This window comes from Balaenoptera musculus, chromosome 15 (genome assembly GCF_009873245.2).
Source record: "Balaenoptera musculus isolate JJ_BM4_2016_0621 chromosome 15, mBalMus1.pri.v3, whole genome shotgun sequence".
Lineage (NCBI taxonomy): Eukaryota > Metazoa > Chordata > Mammalia > Artiodactyla > Balaenopteridae > Balaenoptera > Balaenoptera musculus.
In genome coordinates, this window is record NC_045799.1 from 81,642,435 (window position 1) to 81,668,931 (window position 26,497).

Here is a 26,497-nt window from a genome sequence, read left to right on the forward strand (position 1 = left end):
AGGTAAGGGGCAGGACAGATGGGGGGCCCAGTCCCCTCTCACCAGAGGAGGACGAGGGCTCAGCAGGCTCCTCACAGCCTTCATCTGGAGCAGTTTCAGCGGGGGCCCTACAGATAGCCAGCTGCCACCTAATCACTAAATTCTCTGTGGGCCTCCGGGAGGGTTAGTATACAAACAGGATGGCTCACATGAAATGTCGAGTCTAAGGAGCTGGCAGGGATGTCCAAATCGTCAGCAGGCCACCGGAACAGTAAGAACCCTTCAGATTTCAAGCACTATTGATTCTTTTTCAGTAATGACCCCCCCTCCCCCACCCTAATATATTTGGCTGCTGCATAGACTCATTACCTGTAGTTTAATCTGATCCCAGGATGGCATACGAGGCAGTTTCCAGCGATCAGAACTGGTACTAGACATGACACTTTCTTGCTGTCCCCAATGCTGGCATGTCAGGTTTGCGTGACCACTAGGGCTGCAGCAGCAGACAAAGAGATATTTCAGTGACTACTAATAGGAGGTGGAAAAAACTCACAATATGAAGATAAGCAAATGATAGGAGCAAAGAGTGAAGTTGTTGGGTTTCCAGGTAACAGGAGGACCAACTGGCCAAAAGCCATATCTTAAAGAGTTTGCAGTCAGAGGGAAAAGACAGGATGGATTTAAGGTAATCATACTGTGTATTACTGGCTTCTGGAATTTAGAAGGAAGCTTCTCAGGGAGTCAGATTTTCACAGACTTCGGCAGAGACACGAGTATACACGGCCAAAAAGCATGAGGCTGACAAAATGTTCCCAAATGCTGGAAAAACGTGTTCTGTACGCAGGAAACGCACAATGAAGACTAAGCTGCAGCTACCCTGCACATCCTGCCGCAATTTCCTCATGCACACACTCACAAGCACTGAAAGTTCTATTTACCCCAAATCCAAATTTTCCAAAAGCAAAACCAGTAGGAAGTTTCCTCTCTAGAATAGTGTTGAATAACTAACATACAATTTTTTAATAAAATAGTCCTGAGGCATCACAAGATGTTGTAAGTTTATTCTGAATCGGATTGAACTGTGTTCAACATGGCTCATTTCTTTACAAATGATAATTCTTGCATATACGTTAAAACAGTTAAACAGTTTTAATGTTTCCTCCTTAATTATACCGGATACACAGCAGTTTAACTATACAAAAGGCAACGTCCGCATGGTTTATGGGACTCGAAGTGCGGTGAGGGGATCCTGCTGCAGCCAGTGGGCAGGTGAGGAACCCGCCGTGTCCCCCCACCTGCGCTCTCACTCTGTCCCCTCGACGTCGAGTGAAACGAAATCTACCCCAGAGTTCACATTGCAATTACTGGGCTTTCTCCCTAGCATTCACGTTCTAAAGTTAAAAAAACAAAAACCATCAAGAGAGCATACCTGACAGTTAAGGCCCTTCTCCCTCTGCAGTGTGGACTCTCTGATGTTTGGAAAGATTGGACTTACTACAGAAGGTTTTCCCACAATTATTACACCAATAGGGCTTTTCCCCAGTATGGATTCTATGGTGTTTATTAAAATTGGAGCTGTGGTTGAAGGCTTTCCCACACTCCTTACATTTATACGGCTTCTCTCCAGTGTGGAGTCTCTGGTGAGAACTAAGACCTGCGTGCTGACTAAAGCTCTTCCCACACTCGTTACACTGATACGGCTTCTCCCCGGTGTGTATTCGATAGTGTCGAATGAGGCTGCCTTTCCCACTGAAGGCTTTGCCGCAATCTTTACACTGGTAAGGAGCCTCTTCAGTGTGCATTCGCTGATGTTTAAGGAGGTCCGAGCTCTGACCGAAGGCTTTTCCACACTTACAGTCATAGGGCCGGTCCACCAAGTGTGTTCTGTAGTGAAGGGTCAGGTTGGAGCTGTGGCTGAAAGCTTTCCCACATTTGGTGCACACATACGGTTTCTCCCCAGTGTGTGTTCTCCGGTGTTTAGTGAGATTTGAGCTATTACTAAAGGCTTTCCCACACTCAGCGCATATGTAACGTCTCTCTGCTGGGGCAGGTTTAGTCATTACTTCTCTACCTTTTGAGGAACCTTTGTCTTGGAGAGGAATTTTTGTTCCTCTTCCCTTTTCCAGGTTAACCCACTGCCTTTCTAACCTGGCCTCACATTTGTTGGCAATAATCATGGGAATAGAATCCCTTCTGAATCCTTCTGCGTGAAATTCTTCAGAACTTTCCTGCTTATCTGTTGATTCCTCATTCTGGGTGTTCGACTTACGATCTGAAACAGTAAGTAGAATAAGGACATGTCAGTTGTTTCCTGTCCTGAGAAGAAACTGTTAAATGAGAAATAGAATCACCAGGTGACACTGATGGATTCTAAGGGGTAACCAAATATTGCTCTATGAAGTTACAGTACCACACTGATACAAATAAGTCATTACCAGATCTAGTTTACGATGCCAGACTTTTCATGCAAGTCCCCTACCAGAAGCTATCATGGTATAAGAAGTACATGGTGTTCTCTGCCAGGAGAACTTCGGGTACAGAGGGCAATTAGGCAAAACCAAGCATACTGAGACAGCAGCAAAGGAGCTGGGTGATGCTCAGGTAGAAAGAAACAAGAAAGAAAGATTGTGGAAGGGTCAAAGTTGATAAAGGAAAATAAAAAGGATAATTAAGGGAGAAGAAGCTAGTGGCAAACTCACAAAATCCTTATTCTCACAGAAGCTGAATATAAAAGCAATAAAAGAGAACGTTTGGTCCACTTATAATTATTCTAGTCCCAGATCCTTACTAATTTGAATGACAGTACTTAACTCCCATGAGGGTTTAACTCTCATCATTTCACCTACATTGGCTATGTCTTATCATTCTCTTAGTTATAAAGTAACTGTCAAAATCAGACTGAAGCAGTTTAGCTTTTTTAAAGCACTTCACCAGGCAGTCACACCTCTTAAAAGTCCACCTAACCATCCACATACACAGAAAAGGGGAGTAAGAGAGATTCACACCGAAAAATGGGCTCCCTTTGAGAAGTGTCATCCCTCGGCAAGTCCAGAAGCCTCAGTCAACAAGGTACTTTCCTCTAAGCCGCCTTCTCCTCGTCCCTCTGTCCCTCTCTCCACCCACCATCTCCTTCCCTCCTCTGCTACCAGCTGCTTCTAGGCTCACCCCCTCCTCACTGTCCACTGCTGACTGAAGCAGCAGCTAAAATCCCTCAGTCCCCATGATGAGCAGTCACTTGGCTACACGTACACACTTCCCTTCAAGTTGCCATGAACTATGTGTGGGAAGTAAACTTAAGAAAAGTTAAACATTTTAAATAGCTTAATGAGGCATAAGTTGAAAAAGAAATTACCGGGACCATTTCTGCATAATCCCAAACTGATCACAGCAGGTCCACTAAGTCATTAACAAATGAACCAGCACCACCTCTTATTGGTTCATTCAAGCTGTCCTCGTTTCCATGAACAGTCCCCTTACTAAACTCACTTCAACTCTCCCTTTACGAGCGTGTCATCTGTTCCCACGCCAGGACTGACTGAGACACACCTGAGGGAGGAAAGGAACATATTCTGCCTCATCAGCCAGACCAGTTGAGTCAGCCTAGGGGACCACCTCACAACCAGGAATTAGGATGATTGTTTCTTCAACCACAAAGGCCTGGGCACCGAGTGGGGGCCTGACAGATGGTCCTACCTTGAATCTTTCTCAGCTCTGGAGTGAAGTCCTCCTCTTCACCAGTCTCTTGGATGTAGAGGGGCCCCCAAGACTCGTATTTGTAACTGGTCTCCAAAGACCGTGGCTGCGGGCTGCTCAGGGATTCCTCCACTGTTCCTGAGGATGCCATCTTCTCCCACCACTGTTTCTGTTCACTGGGAGGCGGTGAGGCCTAGAGACAATTAGGAACGGCTGGGTCTGTGCACAGCTCACTTTAAGAACCAGAACAAAAGAAAATCTCAGGACAGCTATGTAGAACCTCTAGGAAAGAGGAAAGAGAAAAGAAAAGCATCCATCCCATTCAACTCCCAAGGGTAACTCCCTAATTCCATATAGGATAGCAGAAGAAAAACAGGAGGAAACATGGTCTAACTCAGCGGAAGGTCCATTCAGTTATCCTCAGTGTGTGAACAAACCCGCTCCTGCCTGGACTGCTACGCTTGCAATCTCACAGAGTAAAAGGTCTCCCCAGCCTACCTGCTGTGCTGGCTCATCCAGCTCTCGCTCCAGATCTTCCAGGAGAGTGACGGCCTCTTCAGCGCTCTCCGGGCAGTGCTCCTGCACCCAGGCCTGGAGCTCCTGGGGCAGGATGGTCAGGAACTGCTCCAGCACCAGCAGCTCCAGGATCTGCTCCTTGGTGTGAATCTCAGGCCTCAGCCACTCACAGCAGAGCACCCGGAGCTGGCTGAGGGCCTCCCGAGGGCCAGGGGTGTCATGGTACCCAAACTGCCTGAAGCGCTGGCGGAACATCTCCAGGCTGGGAAGGCGCTTCCCTTTCTCCTCCTCCTCCTCCTCGACCTTCACAATCACAGGCCCCTGCTCTTGTGGAGTTCTAGGGCCCAGAACTGTGGCCATGCCCAGTACCTTGGTCATCATATAGGTACTGCAGAAACAGTGTCACTAAAATGGGGCTCTGTGTAGCAGGAGTACTGGTTCCTTTGGGTTTCTGGTTCTTTAGGGCTACACGTTAAACCTATGAAAATATGGTTACCATAAAATTACCAAAACAAAAAGTATGTATGCTTTTTGGTCTTTATAGCCACACCTTTAGCACAGGAAATGGTGGAAATTATGGCCATCGTAAAACTACCATATAACAATGACTGTCAAATATCTTCCTGGAGTCAGCTCAGGATATCCTATTTTGATTTGACTTTGCCTCCACTCTCTGAAAAAGTGCACTGTGGCTCAACCCCACTCCTGCATATATGTCTGAAGAAAATGAAAACACTAATCCAAAAATATACATGCACCCCAATGTTCATAGCAGCATTATTTACAATTACCAAGATACAGAAGCAGCCTAAGTGTACATCACCAGATAAACAGATAAAGATGATGTGGGGTGTGTACGTGTACACACACACACACACAAAATGGTATACTAGTCAGCCATAAAAAAGAGTGAAATTTTGCCATCTGCAACAACATGTATGGACTTGGAGGATATTGTTTAGTGAAAAGTCAGACAGAGAAAGACAAATACTGTATATTATCACTTATATGCAAAATCTAAAAAATAAAAAAAACTAGTGAATATAATAAAAAAGAAACAGACTCACAGACACAGAGAACAAACCAGTGGTTACCAGTAGGGTGAGAGAAGGGGGGAGGGGTGATATAGGGCTGGAAATTAAGAGGTACAACCCACTATGTATAAAAGAAATAAGCTACAAGGATATACTGTACAGCAGAGGGAATATAGCCAATATTTTATAATAACTACAAATGGAGTATAATCTTTAAAAATTGTGTATCACTATGTTGTACACTTGTAACTTATATAATATTGTACATCAAATATACCTCGATTTGGAAAAAAAAAGAAAAGAAAAGCACTGTGGCATAAGCTTAAAACTAAATTTAAATTAACTTTGCTCCAAAAACTGTTTCAGAATCTTACAACTCCTGAGATCTCAACAGGCCATCTACTGGCCAAATGAAGTCTGTCTAAACCTACAACTTTTAGCTTCAGCATTAAAAATTTACTAGTTGAATGACAGGGCTAGTTAGCAATACCAGGAATCATGTTAGAAGCCTGGAATTAACTAGCATATTTTTAAATGATTGAGCATAGTTAGTGATGTAATTTGAGCTTCACTTGACCCATTTTAAGCAGGGCGTACTCGTTTTAAAATGCCATTTAGGGGCTTCCCTGGTGGCGCAGTGGTTGAGAGTCTGCCTGCCAATGCAGGGGACACGGGTTTGAGCCCTGGTCCGGGAGGATCCCACATGCCGCGGAGCAACTGGGCCCGTGAGCCACAACTACTGAGCCTGCGCGTCTGGAGCCTGTGCTCCGCAACAAGAGAGGCTGCGATAGTGAGAGGCCCGCGCACCGCGATGAAGAGTGGCCCCCGCTCGCTGCAACTAGAGAAAGCCCTCGCACAGAAACGAAGACCCAACACAGCCAAAAATAAAAAAATAAATTTAAAAAAGATCATCATGTCCAATATAGTAGTAAAAGCACAGGTTTTAAAAATAAAATAAAATAAAATAAAATGCCATTTATGTTTAGCTTTCACAGAAAGACAAGTGGAATGACAAGAGATTAGACTAAAAGCAACCTATATTCTTTCAGAGGTATTTCTTTTGATGAGACACATACTGCTGAGAGGAAACTGAGGGGAGAAATTAAACCACAATAGACAGCACAAACAAAAGATGTTTAAGAGTATTTTTTCTTTTAAATTTTAAATATTCTATATATTTGTCAGTTGATACATTAGAATACTGAAAACATCTATAGTAAATATAATTACTTCCATTTTCTTCATATGCCAAAAAAGTGAAATCCATTCACTCAACATTTGCTGAATACCTGCCATGGGCTCGACGCTAGGACTGCAGGGATGCCTAAGACAGATACACGTCTACCCTCACACAGCTTTCAAGTCGTGGGGGAGATGGAAAAGAAGTGAGTAAACAGACAACAGAATCAGTCTATCATTACTGGCATTCATTAAATATACTACTCTGAAAGAAAACTACGCAAGTTAACTAATTTTACACACGTGTGACTGGCCTTCCTGATGAGCATATTTTCAAACTCTAAGCAGCACCTTTCCTGTCACACAGGGGTTCCCGTACTGGATTCGAATAATCTAGACCAGGAAAACGCCAGCGGTCTCAAGAAAGAGCCAAACACGTAAAAAGTCTATGTGGGTGTTCATTACATGAAATTATATTGACAACAATGGTAGAGACCATAAAAAGGATGTATAAATGGCTTATAAAAGCTGAAGACGAGGGAACAGGAGTTGCAGATAATCTAAAGCTAAGGCATTTAAAAAGTTGAGTATGCTAATTTCTAACACGCGTGTCAATCTCCGTGGATCTGGCTTGACAGCACTTGAAATACCATCTCGCACACACACTCATAATATACACACAATCACAATGAAGGCAAAGATAAAAACACGAACAGTGATATTTCTGGGTTACAGAATTATGAATGATTTCAATTTTTTAAAGTCTTTTTTTTTATTTCCTAAATTTTCTATAATGGGTATTATTACTTTTGTAGCCAGAAAAATCATAAAATCTCCAAACGGATCATAAGCAGTTTTTAACAATTAAAACAGATTTTACTTCTAATGCCCAAATTCCATGTCCTTTAAAAAAAGAAACCCAGGAAAACAAAAAAGCAGCAATTCCAGCCCATGCAGAACCTTCCAAAAAAGGTACATTTATGTTACAGTTTTTATATCAGACATTTAGTTTCACACATTTAGTAAATATGTATTAAAAACATGTATTTTATATGACTCTTCCCCTTTATTTTTGTAATCAATTTTGGTAATTAAAAAAATATAGGAAGTGGGGTTCTAGGAATAAAACCTCAATATGTGACCTTGCCTTTAGGAGAAAGTCAATAATTACCAGCTGCTAATTAGTTCAGAACTCTCGGGACGCTAGCTGGGACTCACCTCTGCTGTACCCAAATTCTGAAGCATCCTATGAGGCGCCAACAGCTATTCCCACACAGTGGACCAGCATCAGCACTGAACACCCGTTTATGCTATCCTCTGCAACCAGTACACTACTGAAGCTCCCAAGTTCAGGATTACTTGAAAACTGAGTGGGGGTTGGAGGGGGTGGTGGGAAGCACTGCCATCTAGTCTCTTAAAATAAAGGCATTAGCACCAAAGGCTAAAATAACCTAAATATAGATGTAGCAGCGCAGGGAGCATTCCTTAGAAATCCTTTCAAGTGGACCTCCTAAGTGTTGGAATAACTTTGTAACATAACTGGTTACAAAATTTCCCACTCTCTTCAGAGGAGGGCACCCCAAGAACAGGAAAGACTGCTCAGCTTCTGGGATCCAGCCTGGGAAACTCTGCAAGACACTAGGAGTTATAACCCAGCACAGGAGGCATTAAATAGGGAGTGTCCTATATCACGTTCACATGGGATCTGTTCCCAGAAGTTGGCGAGTTCAAACTCACAGATGCTACTATATCACACAATCGCCTTTGCAAAACACATACGTAGTCATAATTAAAGAAGAAAGTTTCCCTAGATGTTGCTGCTGGGCAACTGGCTGGGCTGGCTCAATAGCTCAGTGGTTTATTCTAGCACACCAGTTTTGCAGTGCCCACAATTCAAATTCATGCCTCAGCAAGGCCACAAACAAGTGGAGGGCTGGGTGCTTGGAGCCTTCTTCCTAACTGTACTCACTCTTTGGAGAGTGCATCCAGTTGCGTGGCTTTAAGTACGATCTATATACTCAACAGCCGCCAATTTATCTGCAGCCTGGACCTCTCTTCTGAACTCCAGACTCACACAACAAACTACCCACTTGACGTTGCCACCAGCATGTTCAGTGGCACCTCAAGCTTAACACGCCCGAAACTGTACTTCCCATCTTTCCCCCAAAGCTGCTCATCTTAGTTAATGGCAACTCCACCGTTTTTTCCGGACCAAAAAAACCTGGGCAACTCCATTGTTCTGTTTTTCAGACCAAAAAAACCTGGTCACCCAACTCCTCCTTCACATTCTGCACATAATTCATGAGCAAATCTCTACATCTAAGAGATTCAGAGTTCACTACCTCCAACACTGCTGTCCCACCAGCCCATCATCTGTTGCCTGTTAAATACAAGTCAGATCACATCATTCCTCTGCTCACACCTTTCAAGGCTTTGTGTGTCATACAGAGTAAAAGCCAAAATCATCACAAGGCCAACAAGGTCTCAAAGATTTCAGCCCCTGTTGCCTCTCAGATCTCCTTGTCTCTTGTCTGCCTCTAGCAAAGCCAGTATTGGTCATGACCACATTGGTCATGTTTAGTTTGTCTAAAGGTTCATTAGGGATGCCCTCAAGGTCTTAGCTTTCGAATTTTTCTTAATAAGGTGTTTATAAAATAAAAAAGCATGTGAATAGAAAACAGAGGCTTCATTACTCACACTGTCTTCAACCACAGTGAACTATTTTAAGCTCGCTAGAATGTTTAGCACAAGAGGTCCATCAAGGAAAAGTTCATGGTCTACTACAAGCAGAGGCCTCTGTTCTGTTCCGAGGTTTTTCCCCCCCTGTTTTATGCCGATTTCCCAAAGCTTATATGCCCTTATCAAAGTGCCCCAAATCCATTCTAGAACAAGATGAGGCATAAATAAACCAAATTATTACAGTCTAACAATTTAACACGACTTACCAATTAATGCTAGAATGCTTTTGACATACTCATTCTGTACCTGAAAACTCCTACGCAGGCAAACTTGATAATTCATGAGGCACAGATTTCTACTGCTGGACAGTTCTAATTGTTACAAGTTTTCTTTAAACTGCACCAAATTCTGCATCACTTTTTATCTTCTTTCTTCACTGATCCTAGTTTGGTCCTAGACCAAAACTTACTTTCTCCGTTGTAGGCTTCCAATACCTGAAAACAGTTGTCTTTTCTTCACAGTTTTTTCAACTGCTCCTTATATAAGAGGTTTCCAAGTACCTCACTCACCAGACCACCTTTCTCTTGACAAACTATTTATAAATAAATGGCCCTCTAAAAATGTGTTTCCAGACTGGAGCAGATCCCTGTTACGTGCTTTCTAACCTTAACAAAGCCCTCCCTATTCCCTCACTTGGAACAGACACTACCCAGGACTTCTGAGGCCCAGTTTCTCACACGAGGTCCCCAACCCCCTCGGGCGAATTCTTATCAATTAGCCTTGAATTCGGACCGCCTACTGAGAGCCAGCGAAAAAGAGAAAGCAGCCCCACTCAGACTGACGGGCCGTTCGGCTCAGGGAGTGCAGAGAAAAACTGCTCTGGAACACGAAAGAGACCAACTTTCCCTTTTTAAACCCCTGGCGGGGTGCGTGGGAGACGGGGGGAATGCTTTCAAGGGAGCAAATGCCTCCGCCGTCTGGGGCTGGGCAGGGACTGGGGGCTCCTCCCACCACCCTCCCAGGACCGGTCTGGGGAGTCCCCACAGGCCACAGCTGCCTAACCCACCCGTCCCTCCCCGCACCCTTCGGCGGACACTCCCGCTTCCGCCCGCCACGCGAACCAGAGACCGGGAGGCTCACCGTGAGTCAAAGCCGCTCGGGCCGCTGAACACCTCGACGCTCACCGCCGCCGACGCAGCCGGAAGTGCGTCATAGCCCCGCCCGCGGAGAGCTGTGCGGGGCCGCAGAGTCCCCTCTAGGAAGTTGGGAGGTCTTTTTTGGCATCTCGTTGTCTCGGGTACTCGGGAGGTCGAGGAGCGAAAGCGACTAGCGGAGGCGCCCTCGCAATGTAAACAGGCGGGGACCTCTATCCCATTACTTTTTTTTTTCCTAACCAAGGAGGGACCAACCAGATGAAGTCTTGGCGGTTTTCGCACCCCGCCCCCGACGCCCCGGGCCAAGGACAGGCGTGGGCTCGGCGCGGCGGCCTCGGTCCTCCTCGTGGACTTCAGAGGCCGGTTCCCCTGTGACCCTCAGGCCGGTCACCGCGTGAGAACTCGGCCCCCGTTTATGGACACGGAGCCCCACGCTTAGCCCACGAAGCCCGAGATTCAGTTATCACACTCAGATGCCCGGCGGCATCCACCTGAAGTAGCTGTGCCCTTGGGGCTTTGCGGGTTCGAAACTTCCTGGGCAGAAATCTCTGAAGCCGCCTTACAGAGGCTCCTGATGCTGCAGAACTTGGTACAGAGGTCCTTGCCTACATTTTCCCCCGCCCCTGTTGCTCAACTGCAGCTTACGGGACTGTAGATTCTCAATGTTTTCGATCTCAGCCCCACCCCGTCCGGCCCTCACTGAGTTTGCTTTCGCCTGGTCCCTCAAAAGGCACACATGTTGAGGGACAGCAACGTGCCTGCGCAGGGAATACCGTGTCTGAATGCACCATAAATTTGTAGAGATGAGACGTTTTTCCCTGATGTTTTCTATGATCATTTAAATTAAAAAAAAAAAATTCAAAGACATACAAAAGATCAACAGTGAGTCCCCTATGTACCAACTGACCAGTTTCAACAGTTATCACACAGTCAGTCTTGTTTCATTCATTCCCCCACGCACTGGTCAGACGTCTAAGATGGGCCCCTTCTGGGTGGCACACGTTAAGAGGAGTGTTCAAAACCCAGTGATCATCCAGAAATGACGAAATCATCGGGAGGTGTGAGCTCTGAACACCATGCCGTTCCACCTAGGAGAATCTGGAGAATTTTTCTTACCTTAGGTAGGAGAGGACAAGGGGAGAATGAGAGACAAAGCAGTCTTAGTTTTCAAATTTGTGAAGTGTCATCACTTGAAAATGAAGTTTGTCTTCTGGGGCCCAGAGGACAGAACTAAGAGCAATGAATGGAAATGATAGAAAAGTTCAATACAAGGAAGGACTTTCTAAGAGAGTTGCTCAAAAACGGCCACTTCCTGCATCATCTTGTGCTGCTTTGAAGTGGGAGAGCCCTGGGAATGGGGAGGACAGGAGTTTTGCAGAGTGAATTTTGAGGCTGGATGACCTACAGCTTGCCCCAGACTCCTGTTAGTTTTTCCCTTCACCTCCAGCCCCAATGGCATTCATTCACCATTACCACTCCCTCCACACACTTCCTCTGAGTACTTACTGTGGGCCAGTACTGTGTTAAGCACTTGGTTTCAATTCTTTATTGCCGCATAAAAAACTACCCCAAAACTTAGTGCCTTAAACACAACAATTATCCTGACTTCTTCTAACTCAGAGGCAGTAAGGGGCTTAAACTTTGAAGAAAGAGCCAAGTTTGAATCTTGACTTTCCCACATCTCACTTGTATGACACTGGAGAAGTTACTTACTTTCCTGAGCCCACGTTTCCTGATCTACAAAACAGAGATTTTAATATTTCACAGGGGTAAGTATTCTCAGGATTATAATGTTTCAAAGGATTGATAAATTGAAGATAAATGTGTGTAGCAGATTGTTTCTAAAAATAGTCACAACATTATCTCCCATCCCACATGCTCTTTTGCAATGTGGCCAAGAGCTAGATATAACAGAATCACTCGGGCTGAGGGGCAAACCAGAAACCTCAGAAACCTGCATAGTTCCATGAGCCACACGTGTTTCATTGTTGTTGTTGTTGTTGTTGTTTGGTTTTTTGGCCGCACTGTGAGGCTTGCAGGATTGAACCCGTGCCCTCTGCAATGAAAACTCAGAGTCCTAACCACTGGACCGCCAGGGAATTCCTGAGCCACACATGTATTGATGCCTTGGCAGTGCTCTGTCCAACCTCTTAGACAAAAGGATCTTTGCCGAGTCATGCAACCAGTAAGCTGTGATGTTGAGGCTTAAAGGAAATCCTTCCCATTCCAAGCCCATCGTTCTTTCTACAGCAAAGGGCCTAGAGTTGCAAAATACTGATGGCAAAAGAGACCTTAGGGAAAAGCTGGTTAAACTCTTGTTTTCAGATGAAGAAACCCACCTGTGCCTGAGGAGGTCAGCTCGGAGGCACACTAGTGAGCTAATTAGTAGCAGAGCTGAGAGTAGAATCCAGATGCTCTAATTCAATCCTGTGTCCTTACTATATCTCAGCAGGTTAAAAAGGTCAATATGCTCCCATCCAAATCAGACTGTGGTAAAATAAGTTAACTTACGTGATCCATTATCATCTATTGATATAACCACGGCCATATGACAAAACCACAAGAGAGCAGACGAAGGAAAAGTTAGCCATTGCGGCTGGTGGCTCTGCATTTCTTCTTCAGAACAGTTTTGACTTCCAAGAGCCTCATACTCTTCCAATGAACTCATTCCGCAAACACTTACCAAGAACCTACAGTGTGTCAGCCATTGGCTTCAGGCACAAGGAGAAAATGAAAAATGAAAAATACATGTAGTTCTTGGCAGATACGTAAACAAATAACTATGGACATGGTCCATAATAATACGTGGTCCATGATAATACAGACGAGAGCACTAAATGGTGACTAAGTGACGTGTCATCTTGGGGGTGCACAGTGTGATGTCTCCTAACATGCAAAGCTCTGTGGCAGGGAGTTTACTAGAGGACAGTTCCCGCCTTTTGGAGAATTCTACTTGCTAAAAGTTCTTTCAATTAAAGCAAACATCTAGGGGACTTCCCTGGTGGCGCAGTGATTAAGAATCCGCCTGCCAATGCAGGGGACACGGGTTCGAGCCCTGGTTCGGGGGGAATCCCACATGCCGCGAAGCAACTAAGCCTGTGCACCACAACTACTGAGCCTGCGAGCCACAACTACTGAAGCCCGTGCACCTAGAGCCCGTGCTCCGCAACAAGAGAAGCCACCGCAATGAGAAGCCCGTGCACCGCAACAAAGGGTAGCCCCCGCTCGCTGTGACTAGACAAAGCCCGCGCGCAGCAACGAAGACCCAACACAGCCAAAAATAAATAAAATAAATAAATTAAAACAAACAAACAAAAAGCAAACATCTGCTTTCTTGTAATTTCAACTCATTGATCCTAGTCTTTTTTTTTTTGCTGCACCACAAGGCTTGTGGAATCTTAGGTCCCCGACCAGGGATTGAGCCCAGGCCCTCGGCAGTGAAAGCACGGAGTCTTAACCACTGGACCGCCAAGGAAGTCCCACATTGATCCTAGTCTTGATTGATCTTTTTCTCTCACAAAATGCATGTAGTTGTTCTTGTCAGCCCTTCAAAATATTTGGAAACTACCATGTGTGACTGTCCCAAAGACCACCTACAACAGTTCTATGATCTTGTCTGAAAGTTGCTTCTGAATCTTGGAATGTGAAGTGTATAATGACCCTCTGAGGGTCCACGGTTCCTCATTTAAATGACCTCCATACTCTCCCACTTAACTTTCTCTGCATTACTCGGTTTTCTTTTGTCTTCTTTTTTTTTAATTGGAGTATAATTGCTTTACAATGTTGTGTTAGTTTCTGCAGTACAACGAAGTCTTTTGTCTTGAAAGATTATTTGGTTTGAAAAAGAAAAAGACCCCGCTTTGTAGCAGAGGTCTGGAAGGGGAAAAGCTACGCTGGTTACTGCAGGTCTGGGGTCCCTCCCTCCTCTTCCAGCAGGGAGGTCGTCGTTCTCTCTAAAAAGGTTGCTTTCTGGATCTTCCTCGCTCAGTCTTGCCATCACTTACTTTTGCTGCCATCACTATGCTTGGCCAGCAGAGGGTGATCAAACCTTGGTTTCTTTTAGAACAAGGCAAGCTCCTCACCCATCACAGCTCTGAAAACTTCTTTTTCCTTCCCAGAGGGAGTCCACCTGTACAGCCTGTTGGGAAGCTGCAAAGACATTCATTCAGCTAAAGAAAATGAAAAGAGAATAAAGGTGATGTAGTTGGACAACCCCATAGCTTAGAGCTGGAGTGCTGTTGCTAATGAGCCTTAGAGGACTTGAAGATGCAGCTTAATTATCTGGAAAATGGGCATAATAATAACCTGCTCTGACAACTTCAAAGCGTTTGGATCACATGAGAGTGAACTAGCTTTGTAATTACCTGTACCAATAGTAAGGACATTTTCATCTTCAAAACTCTTGGCTACCATTTTATTTCTGATCTCTGTTTTAATGTCAGCGCACTGCCCTCCCCCACGCCCTGCCCTAGGATGTGGCTCTGCCCATCACAGATCCTTTTTTGCTGTTGTTGTCCTACCCCCTCTGGAGAGGGCCACTTGCCTTCTTAACAAGAGACGGTAAAGTTTCCCGCCAAGGCTTTTACAAGAGCAGGATGCCGGCTTGTTCCCCGTTGTTGGTGGAAGATCCAGAAAAAAATTGCATAATCTCTGAGTAGGAGATCACCAAGGGCATCCAGCCCAGCCCTCCCCCCTTGCAAAATCCCTTCCTGCCCAGGACCCCTGGGTGTCATACCTGACCTGATTCGATGCAGACACCTGCTCTGGCTGGCTCTGCAATGAGGTTCCTTCTCCCAGCGTCTTCCACTAGGGCCATTCCTTCTGGGTGTGCACCTTGGGCCCTGCAGAACCCTGGGGCCACCAGTCATCTTCTTATCAGGAGTTGTACGGTTATCACAACTCGCTAGCACAAGGCAGGCAAGTGTCTTGAGGAAGGGGTGCCTTTTTCTAATTTGCCCAAAGTCCTGGTAGCAGCTGGGAAGAGCTGGCTTTACTTATCTGCCTTACTCACTGCAGGACCTCTTTCTTTTTTATTATTCCTGACACCCAGCACATGGCCTGACAATAATGCTTGTTGAAAGGGATTTAGATTGATTTCTTGGAGGCATGCAGAACAAACTGAATGCCTCTTCTACATGACAGGCCTTTAGATACTTGAGGGCAGAGACCAAGTTCTCATGTGTTTTCTCCTCACCAAGCAAAACCCTTTATTGCACACCTGAGGTGGTTTTGGTTTTACCATCCTGCGGTTGGTCTGCCTCTCTTTTAAAATGTGGAGTCCAGAACCAAATGCAGGGTGCACGATGACAGAAAATCCAGGCAGGGGGGAGTCGTGCTAGCACGTGTGTGTTCAAGCATCTGGAGTGGAGGCCGTGCCAAAGACACCTGAGACTTGGAGGCAGTGGTGGTGACTACTGGTGAAGGGACGTGCATAGTTTGGGACAAGAAAGGCCTCTTAAACCTGTGCAGTAATGCCCATGACTCCAGAGGAAATACCATTCCCTGGAGGATTTGGAATTGCAAGAGCTGAAGAAGGATTGGGGTGTGGGAAAGAATTGAGTAGGGATTGGTGCAGTTTGAGAGACTCAGAGGCCATGTGAAGTTCTGTCCATAACATAGGGGACTGTCACGGGTCCCAAATTTTCGCAAAGACCTGATTTCAAGGTAACGTCTTTTAGGGACTCATGGGATGGAGGACACTGCCAGCATGTTTCACTTAAAGAAGGGAGACTTTTGTGAGGGGTAAATTAATATTCAGGAAAGAGTGAGAGGACCATGGAGGAAATAATAGCTAGTATTTCTGGAACACGTAGGTCAGGCACTGCTGTAGCTGCCTTACATGTAACGGCTCATTTAATGCTTATAACGCTATGTCCATTTTGCAGATGAGGAAACTAAGACACAGCACGTAAGTGGTAGATGAAGGATTTGATCCTGGGCACACTGGCTCCAGTGCCTGCGTGTGTAACCACTATGCTAGGCTGCTCCATAAACGTAGTTGTGGGATCACAGAGCTGGCGTATGTAGGTGGGAGAATAACTGAGCTCAGAAGGGACATGAAGCAGTGGATAGAACCTGATTGCTGGAGTCAGACACACCTCGCTTTAAATCCAGCTCTGCCACTCATGGGGTCAGCTGCTTCACGTTACGGGCCTCAGTGTCCACATCTGTATAATGGGGCAACTGTCTCTGCAAAGTTGATGTATGGATTAGAGAAACCTCATGGTTGTTATTATTCAGGAGTGAAGGAGGAAGAGAGAGAGGAGTTGATGGGCGGTGCAATGCAAACAACTGACAAGGTTTCAAGGAAATGTCAAATGCTCTAGAAAAGTAAGGGAGAATGAAGACGAGAGAAAGGGCTCTGTCAAGAACACTGGTGACCTCTAATGGTGCCATCTAAGTGGCTGGGATGAGAGCTGAGTTACAAGGGAATTCCCTGGCTGTGCAGTGGTTAGGACTCTGTGCTTCCACTGCAGGGGGCAGATCCCTGGGGAACTAAGATCCTGCATGCCGTGCAACGTGGCCAAAAAATAAAAAAACACACAAAAAAAGAATGTTAAAAAAAAAAAGAGCTGAGTTACAGGGGCTTTAAGAGGGAGGAGATCAGCGGTGAAGAGATGAAAACAGCAGTTCTGGTCCACGTGGCAGAGGAATTTGGTAGCTAAAAGGAAGGGTCAAAGTCAAACCAAAGATTTTTAAAGTTTGCTTTTGCTCCTTAAAGCTACAAGTTTGTGCTTATTTAAATGGAGAACAGGTACTGAGGGGTGAGGAGGAGGCTGGAGGCACTCGAGAGCAAGGCCACATCCCTCGGCAGGCAGCAAGGGAGGGGCTCCAGGGAGCAGGGAGGACCAGACAGCGAGGCATCGGGATGGCCTGAGGCCCCTGGGAGAGCATATCAAGGGGGGTCTGCTGAGAAAGGGTGAGGCAAGGCCATGGTGGGCCTGGGAGCTTGGGGAGCAGGGGACACCAGGACAGCGGCCCCAAAATTACGGCAGAGAGGAGGGTAGGCTAGCAGGGGCGAGGGTCGTGGAGGGGCCACATCTGCGGATTTTCCCCGGGCAGCTTTCTGTAACTAAGGCACAGGAATGGAGGGAGAAGGAAGCTACCAGGGTTTGAACTGGACACAGTGAAAGGCCGAGATGCTCTTGGAAGGTAACCTTGACCCTTACGACTCCTGGGGCTCTTGTCTACACTGGGGACGCTGGAGTCTCTGGTCCTCTCCACACCCGCCGTTAATGAACTCAGGACCAGAATCTCTCACAGGGCCCGTTGTCCACAGCAGTGACCAAGTTCAATAATGCACTGGATTTCTTCCAGCTTCTGTCTACCCTGCTGTTCTCTGGAATCATCTCCTAAAATAAATCATCTGCACACGAGCCCTGACCTCAGGTTCTGCTCTCAGGGAACCTAGGCTAAGACAGTTGGACAGAATATGGTTTAGTACCCCGGAATTAAGATTTGGTTGTGATACCTAAGTAAAAATACATTGCTTTTTCACAAGTGCCACCGTTTACTTTTTAAAAAATTTGTTTATCTCACCATAGCCCTGAAAAGCAAGTGAGGCAGGGGTTAGTATTCCTTTAGGATAAGGAAACTAAGAGCAGAGGAAAACAGAACACTCTGCACTTCTCTCTGGTTTCTAAATAGGGTGAAAAAAAATCAATTATTTAAATGAGACAAAGTGAAAAAAAATCACATTGAGTTTGTTTCAGTAAGTTATGCAAAAACAAGGTTATTAGGTTAGAGTTCATAGTTTGAAGGTCTAAAATATCAACTTCACATGTTGCTCCTACTATTAGGATGTTCAATTTTTTAAGTCTCATAAAGTGGTCAAAGGTTTTGTTTTTGTTATTGGAGTAGAGTTGATTTACAATGTTGTGTTAGTTTCTGCTGTACAGCAAAGTGAATCAGTTATACATACATCAACTCTTTTTTTAGCTTCCTTCCCCCTATAGGCCATTGAGTTCCCTGTGCTATACGGTAGGTACTTATCAGTTACCTGTTTTATATACAGAAGTGTGTATATGTCAATCCCAGTCTCCAAAGGTTATTTTAATGGTTCCATCCTATGAAAAAATTATATTTTGGGGGATCGTTAAAAAGCAACTTTATTCCATGGTTTTTCATTCTGTTGCCAAGAAGCTACCTAAGCGCCTGTGAAATTACCTAGAACATGTCATTTGGGTGAGGATTGTTTGTGTCACAGTTCCAGTTTTTGACTTTGAAATTATACTTTTTTCTTTACCCAAAACATGCATTTTATGCAACCAAGGACAACAAAAAACAAACATCACAACTATTGCCACCTAGAGATGATAATTTATTGTTTTACCATGATCCTGAAGAGAAACAACATAAAGAGAATATTTATTACAAATCCCCACAATTTCCTTCCCCAACCTCACTACTCTAAAATTTGCCAGACACCATCGGCCTCCTAAAATGGACCACTGACTATAAATGCGTTACCAACTGATTTTGCTGCCATTTCTCACGACTGAAACTTTAGTGCTCAATCAAATGACTATTTTCAGTGGAGGAGTTTCCTAGCTTTAAAAAAAAAAACCCCTTTTCCTCTAAAATTCCATTATTTACTGAAAGAAGCAGTTCTAGAAATGTTAATGAGGATTTTAAATGAACAAATTCAATCAAAAAATCATTCACTGAACATCTACCAAACATCTGGATGCTTCAAAGATCAGGGAAATGAAAAGGCCAGGTTTTAACAGCAATAACTTAATTCTGCGGATATACAAAGACAAGTCAGTTTCTTTTCGTCTAATTTATTCTAAGAAACTAGGAACTGACAAAACAGGAAAGGTTTGTTTTATCCAGTCTACAGATAAACAAGACAATGCCTGAGTTAGCTCTCTATATAGATTTAGGCTTATCGTGTTGACCTGGGTGTAATAACCTCTATTTAACTAAAAGTTAATAAAAATACTTATGTTCATGTTAAAATAATCGCTGATTTTGCTTACATATCCCGCCCCTTGCCCCTAAACTCATAGATTTTTAGAACAAGATTTTCCTGTGTCGTCACAACCTGCTTCCCCCTGCCCAGCCCTCTCACGTAAGAACCCCTGCAACCAGCAGAAGCACGTCTAAATCTAATACGCTTTGTCCTCGCTCGGCGGAATAAAACCTTACTCTGTCAAGTGGCTGAAGTGGAGGTAGGGGGTGGGGAAGGCAGGCGAGCACTGGCCCCCAGCACACGCCCAGCAGTCTCTCTTCTCTCCCTCCGCAGGGCTCCCTCACCACTCTTCCACAGCTGGGAGTCTGGCCCCTACAACCCTCCCCCCACACTCTCCTTCCTAGCAAACCTGACCTTGTCGGGAGATTAAACAATAGCGACTCAGGCAGCTGCCCCGGCCCTTCCCTGTACCAAAGGAACTTGAAACCCGCCATCTGAAACTGGAATGAAATCCCAGTTTCAGCATCACCTTTCAATCCCTCACAGAACTTACTCTTTGTATCTTAACGCACTCAGCCTGACTGCTTAATGAGTGCTTGCTGAAGGGAGAAAATTTAATTTTAAGACCAATTAACTTTGCTGATTACTGTGTAATTTGAAGTGAGCCATGATTCTTTAGTGAATGGAGGTGAGACTCTCAACGATTAAAAGAAAAACAAAACAAAAAACCTGTTAAAATAACAGCAGACCATTGTTCAGAAGTCAACCTAATGCCCACTCTTTACCTTCTTCCACTGTTTTAGGATAAGAGAAAAACATGAGGTTTGTGGTATCCACTGTTAAACAGAACCAGACAATATGAAACTAAGTTCTCATGTTAAGACATTCTGTATTATGAGATGTCCAAAATAGTTCCCAAACTTTCGTCTGACCTGCAGAATTGGAGATGGCTTACCTCCCTATAACTTCAAGTTTGTTTTACAAAGCTCTGAAAAGTAAAACAGATAATTTCATTTTTAGATATAATAAAAAATTAATTTGAATAGCAAAATAAGTAACTACTTTTCAATGTACAGTAGTGTGTCCATTCTAAAAACGAAACCTAAATGTTAGGGAAACTTTTTCAAATAATGCTTTTTATTATATTCTCCAGTAGTAGCTGAAATAAAAATCTACTCTAACTTCTATGAAAAGATCTATTTATACCACTTAATTTCCTCTTCTCTGATTCGACGTTTCACTTTGCAATCTGCAGACCTTCACGTGGTTTCCCAGCTGGGGAACCATAGCCCCCTCATCAGCATTTCTGAGAAGTTGCACAGAGTGGGACCCACAAACACATGGCTCCGCTGTTAAGTACTGCTGTCACTGTGTGACTACGTTTTAATACTGTTACTCCAATTCACACGATGACTCTTCCGTGAGGATGGTAGGGTGAACCTGGTTAGCTAGCTTTAGATGAGGACGTCAGGACGACGAGACCCTGCAATAAAAGGTGATCAACTCTAGGATAAAAATTAGAAAAAAGTTCTTTCCCAGCTATGAATCTTCACAAGCCCTCTCTAATCACAGGCCAGGGGAAGTGAGTGGAGCAAAGAGGGTACACAGGAGACAGCTGAGACAGGAATATTGCAAAATGCTTCTCAAGCCTTCCTGCAATCCCAGGGACTGGATGCCTGTGTGTCTGTTTTCCAGGGAAGAGCCCATCCTGGTGTTTTCCTATCCCAAGTTTTCTAAGCCCAGAGATTTAAGAGTTAGTGGAGGAAGCAGGACTATGCTTCACACCATTGGGTCAAGGTAAGTGGTCCCACTGGCCCTCCCAGGACATGCCCTCTTCTTGACTGATGGGGGCAGACCTTCTTCCTCCCCCGACAAGCTCAGAGAACCCATTCTCCTTGCTTGAAATGGTGATCTGGCAGCTAAGCGGTCAACTTCCTGGCTTTGAAGAGAACACTCTCAGGAAGCTGCAGATGTTTCTAGAACTGTTCCATTTTAGTGCCCTAGTCACCTGTCTCTCCTAGCGAGTCCACTCATCTCCTAAGCTCTTGGCTTGATAAGCACCAAACTATGAAGGTTTTTTTCTCGTTTTCCCATTTCTCAGTTCTGTGAACTGACTTATGACCACATCAACTTCTTCACTACTCCAAAACTTTGCTCTTCTGGAGTGATGTGTTCTGTCAAATAGATTAAAATAAAAATACATTATCTGTTTACAGGGAATATACAGAATAAAACAGGGGCTGGACGTACAAAACACAGACACTGACATTATGGTCATACAAAATATATAGAAGTACCCAACATTAACAATTTTTGTCAGAAGTTGTACATTTTGCTATTTCTTTAGCATTTTCCCACATTTTTTTTTTTTTTTTTCCTTCTGTGGATCCTCTGGAGTTAAGATCGAGCTTCCTCTGCAGTGTTTCTGAAATTCAATACATGATTGGGACATACTGACGGAATTCATTTTCTGTCCAAAGCAGTGAGTGCTACACATTAAAGTTTTCCTCACATATAATATTAATAATGTTTATTTACAGTGTGAGTTTTCTGATGCTAAGGGCTGAGATGTGATTAAAGGCTTTGCCATATTTATCACATTCAAGAGGTTCCTTCCTGGGATGACTTCTCTGATGCCAGGTAAGATGTGAATTGTCTTAGGTATCAAACGTGTCAACCTCTCTGTACATATTTAGCACAGTTTCACTTTTATGCCTTTAATAAAATACTAAGTGCCTTCCATATCAAGAGGCCTCATACATCTGTAGTCTTAGGCTTTAGCCTTGCCTGCCAGGATGAAGTAGAAACAAATGCCCCAGAACTTGAAGACTTATACTTCTCTTCCTGGCAAGGTTAAGGTATATTTTTAAAAACCCCTCAAAAACTTCCACTGGGTCAACTAGCATGCTAACAGTGAACAAGAGTACTGAACCTGTTAACATACTTCAGCCAGTCGAGAACTTTCAGATGACTATCCTGAGCACTACTTTAGATGTCGTAAGCCTTTTGGGCCATGACTCTATTACACTTTGCGCTGAAGAGCTGATAAATGAATGCAATGCAGATGGTTTTATAAACAGTGGTAGCCTGTCTTCTTCAGAAAACTTGTCTTCAAATAGCTGCTTCAAGGAGTCCATCTGCTGAAGATCTGGAGCAACGCCCGTGGCCATCCCACACAGTCAGTACGATGTCCCAGGAAATGGGAATTAAGTGCGGGGCACAGGCTATAGTTAACTTCCATTAAAAAGAAATGATGGCTGAATCATGTCCGCATAAGAAAGCCAATGTGGGTGGACCTGACCAGTGTTCTTTCCCTCTTCACAACAGTCGGTGCTTCGATCGGTGTCTGGAGTTAAGCACCTCACTGCTTTCAGTTGCTTCCTGGCAGCAAAAGTCTTTGCTCAAAAGCATCAGCAGTTTTCTATGTGACCACCACTATGTCTCACTCTTTGAAGAAAATTCCTAAAAGCATTTCTTCTACCTTCCCTTACTATAAAAAGTTACTTAGGTGTACTCTTCTGGAGTATCTTTCCTGTTTTCCTTAAGTTGGATGGATAGAATACTCTGGTCACCAGCTGACTTCCTTAAAGTTCCCCCAGGCAACACAGATGCAACTGCTTAGGAGCTACCGGGAAGCTGGAGTTGGTCCAAGTTATAGAGAGAGGCCAGAGAAAAAGTGCTGTTTGGCCCGGAGCTGAGGCCACAGCTGCCCCCACCTCCATGGTTCCCCGTGAAGTGGCACTGTCTCATAGGCTTGGGTTGTTGGCTAGCAAACCAGTGACAAGTGACAGTTTTAGTTCTTGACGGAAAATCTCAAACTCTATGTGAGGGGTCTCCCATTATGGGGCTAGTCTTCAGGTGTGTTCTTAGTCTGTTTCTAAGTCCCTGCAGGGCTGTCCACAGTCATTCACGTGCTCTCACGAGCAGTTACCTCTACCCAAGGCCCTGATGGCTTCCTATGTGACCCACGCTGCTTGGGTCTCTTGTGTGTGCATCTGAAAATGGCCTGTCGCTGGCTTCTACGCAGAAGCTAATGCATCCTCCTGCACAGATGATGGGAAAGATCAAAGTTTCATAACCTCACCTCAGTCTCTAGTGATGAGAAACAGAAAAGACATTGTGCGGTATGACTACAATACGACCAACCACATCTTAGCACGTTGGTGAGCTTCTCAGAGCAACAGACACGTTTAGTAATTGCCAGCTAACGGTCTCAAATGTCTTTTCAAAGTTTCTGGAAGGTGTGGGGAAAAAAAATGCTCCCTCCAATGTTCCTTTTTCTGAAAAGCAACAGAAATCACATCTTTTGAACTTTAAAGTTACAAATGATTCACAAAGTGCCCAAATCATCACGTTGTTCAGGAGCTGACTGAAGAAATTCTGGTTAAGATCTTTGCCATCTTTGCCTTAGTAAGTGATCACATTGTTCTTTAAGATGATGGATGACAACAAAGTCGTTTCTGACATTTCATGGTATTTACTCTCTGATCCGTGTCTAGATAGTCTATGCTGGTGGCTGACCAGCACCCTTCGTTTATATTTAGGACAAAAATAGCATGCGACCCTAGAGCTTTAGCCACGCCTCGGGCTCACAAGCTGGGCCAGGCTACCGTATTTCAGGTACTCGTGACTCACAGGCCTTGTCGTGAATGTACAAATCCTGCTAGAAGTCAGGTCTAATGAGCACTTCTCATGTGGTCAGCACTGTGTCCAGGGCTGTCGGGGATATAAATATATCCCCCGATGAGAGAAGCATCTCTTTTGGGGAGTGATGAAAACTTTCCCACACGGAACAACGAAAGATTCAAAGACAGTATGCAATCAAGTGCTAACCTGTGGAGAAACACAGTTAGGAGTGCGATAGTGCTTCAGGGAATTTGGGGATTTTGCGAAGGGAGAGAAGTGTTTTGAATCACGGTTGCCATTTCAGTAGGATTTATCTCAGTCATGAGGAGGGAACCATCTACATCTGCGGCCGTCCTTTGGAACTGTAGACTGGTGCGCATGCCCTCTCTTTCAGGAAGAGATAGAAATCTTTGGTTTGATACTGACAGCGCAGTCCTAGATTTCTATAGCTTTGGTAGGCTACCAGTGACTGTACAGAACTTACCGTATATATATAACTAGTTTGAGCAGCATGTGCCGATGTAGTTTTTGTTCAAACTGTCCCTCTTTTTTGAGAAATAAGGTTCAGCAAGACGTTGGCCCAGTAGGGCGTTTGAGGCAAGCAGGTTTTGAACCTCAGTGTCATTTTCACAGAGCCGATCTTAGTCTTTCAATTATGTACTGTGGTTGCGAAGAGTTCAAGAGCGCCTTAAAGGTCTCCTCATTACTGAAAGCTTGACATTTTCCTGTGTGTGTGCTTCTATCCTGTGTGGAAACAGCATGTGGATTATCCATCCCTATGACTAGCATTTCCCTGCAGGGGCTGTGGAAGAATTATACGCCCACAGACTAAGCAAAGGCAGAACACTGCTGATGTAACTGTAAGGATCCGTAAGTGTGATTTTTTTTTTTAACCTGTTGAGGCTGTTTTTTTCCCCCTCCATGGGCACACATCTCTGAAATAATTTTAGAAACGAAAAGGGGAAATGGCTTGTTGACAAATTCTCGCTTTACACACAGCTTTTCAGGAATGCTCCGAAAGCATCGAGGGAGGCGGGGCTATACTCGGAGGCTCGCTCTCTGGTGTGGATTCTGTGATGCAGAGTGAGGGTCGAGCTCCGGGTGAAGGCCTTGCCGCACTTCGTGCACTTATAGGGCTTTTCTCGGGTGTGAATTCTCCGATGCAAAATAAGGTATGAGTTTCGGTTGAAAGCCTTTCCACATTCACTACATTCATAGGGCTTTTCCCCCGTGTGGATTCGCTGATGCTTAGTGAGGTCTGAGCTCTGGCTGAAGGCCTTCCCACACTCGTTACATTCGTAGGGTTTCTCCCCAGAGTGGATCCGCTGATGCAGAATGAGATTTGAACTGTGACTGAAGGCTTTGCCACACTCATTACATTCATGAGGCTTCTCTCCTGTGTGGATTCGCTGATGCAGGACAAGGTTTGAGTTAAGACTGAAGGCTTTCCCACACTCACTACATTCATAGGGCTTTTCTCCGGTGTGGATTATCTTATGGCGAATAAGGCTTGAACTCCTTGTGAAGCATTTACCACATTCATCACATCTGTGGGACTTCACTCCTGTCGGAACTTCTTCAGGGGTGTTGAAGTTTGAGCTCAGACTGAAGCTTCTCCCCAGTCCTTTACCCTTTTCCCTTGGACCTCGCTCTCCTGTGGGGTTTTTTTTTTCCTTGACTGTAGCTGGCCCCGGATCTCTCTTTTCTTTTCCAGTTTTCTCCTCAGGGTTTCTCTGCTGCCTTTCTACTACTCTGCCCTGCTGTTCACGTTTTTCTCCGAAATCTTTCTGGAATTTTCCTGTGGTCTCCCCATGTGATGCTGAGTCTTCTGCAATTTCAGCCTTTGAGGTGGACTCATTCTCATTCCTGTTTTCACAACCTGACACGATAAATAAAAAATACAAATAGCATCTTTTTCTGTTGAATATGTGGGTTACTCAAGTGACACTGTTTTCCAGGAAGCTTCTACCTGCCTGCAAAATGACCTCACAATATTAACTGGAGATAAAATAGTAGAAAAACAAGGGAAAAAACATAGGGACAACAGGGAGTAGAATTGGGAAATGAGAGGGCAGGCAAAGCGTGGAAAGGACAACGGAGGGAGCGTGCAGAGAGGCCAGGAGCGAGCAGAGAGGCCAGGAGCGAGCAGAGGGAACAGAACCAGGCAAGGAAGGATGGAAGGCATGAGGAATTAAGGAACATAAGAGGTCACAACTCATGGTTCTATAATTTGGTCACCGGGTAATTAATTTGAAAGAATAAATACACATTAAAAAAATCATGGTCCAGGGACTTCCCTGGCGGTCCAGTGGTTAAGACCCCGTGCTTCCAATGCAGGGGGTGTGGCTTCAATCCCTGGCTGGGGAACTAAGAGCCCACATGCTGTGAGGCTAAAAAAAATATTAAAAAAAAAAATCATGTTCCAGTTCTAATTAAGAATTTATGAGTTAAAAAAAAGAGAGAACGGACAGGTCTTTCCTAGAAAATGATAAGTGGTATTACCAGAAAGAAAGGAATGCAATTAATAAAAGAAAAGCAAATACTCCGCCAATTCTGTGAGATTTTTATTGACAAGGTGATAGTTAACAGGCAAAACAAAGAGCGCTGAACCTGGCAGGTTACGCAGACCTTCAGACACAGAAACTAGTTTCTCTCCACTAGGGAGAGCAGCACAGAGCTGACAGTGCTCAAGCAACAGGGATGAGGGTGAAGAAGCTGGTTGG

At 44.6% G+C, this 26,497-nt stretch overlaps 1 protein-coding gene across 6 annotated transcripts in view; it reads right to left on the reverse strand.

Moving 5' to 3' along the window:
• Positions 1-1,020: 1,020 nt before the first annotated feature.
• Positions 1,021-26,497, reverse strand: part of ZKSCAN1 (zinc finger with KRAB and SCAN domains 1) — a 39,564-nt gene continuing 14,087 nt past the window's right edge. For 3 of the 6 annotated variants that reach the window (XM_036824669.1, XM_036824670.1, XM_036824673.1), the window contains one exon: positions 21,503-25,653. In XM_036824669.1, coding sequence (XP_036680564.1) covers positions 24,764-25,653 — 890 coding nt within the window. In that variant the 3' untranslated portion in view covers positions 21,503-24,763. The other 3 variants (XM_036824671.1, XM_036824672.1, XM_036824674.1) reach the window with 3 other exon arrangements.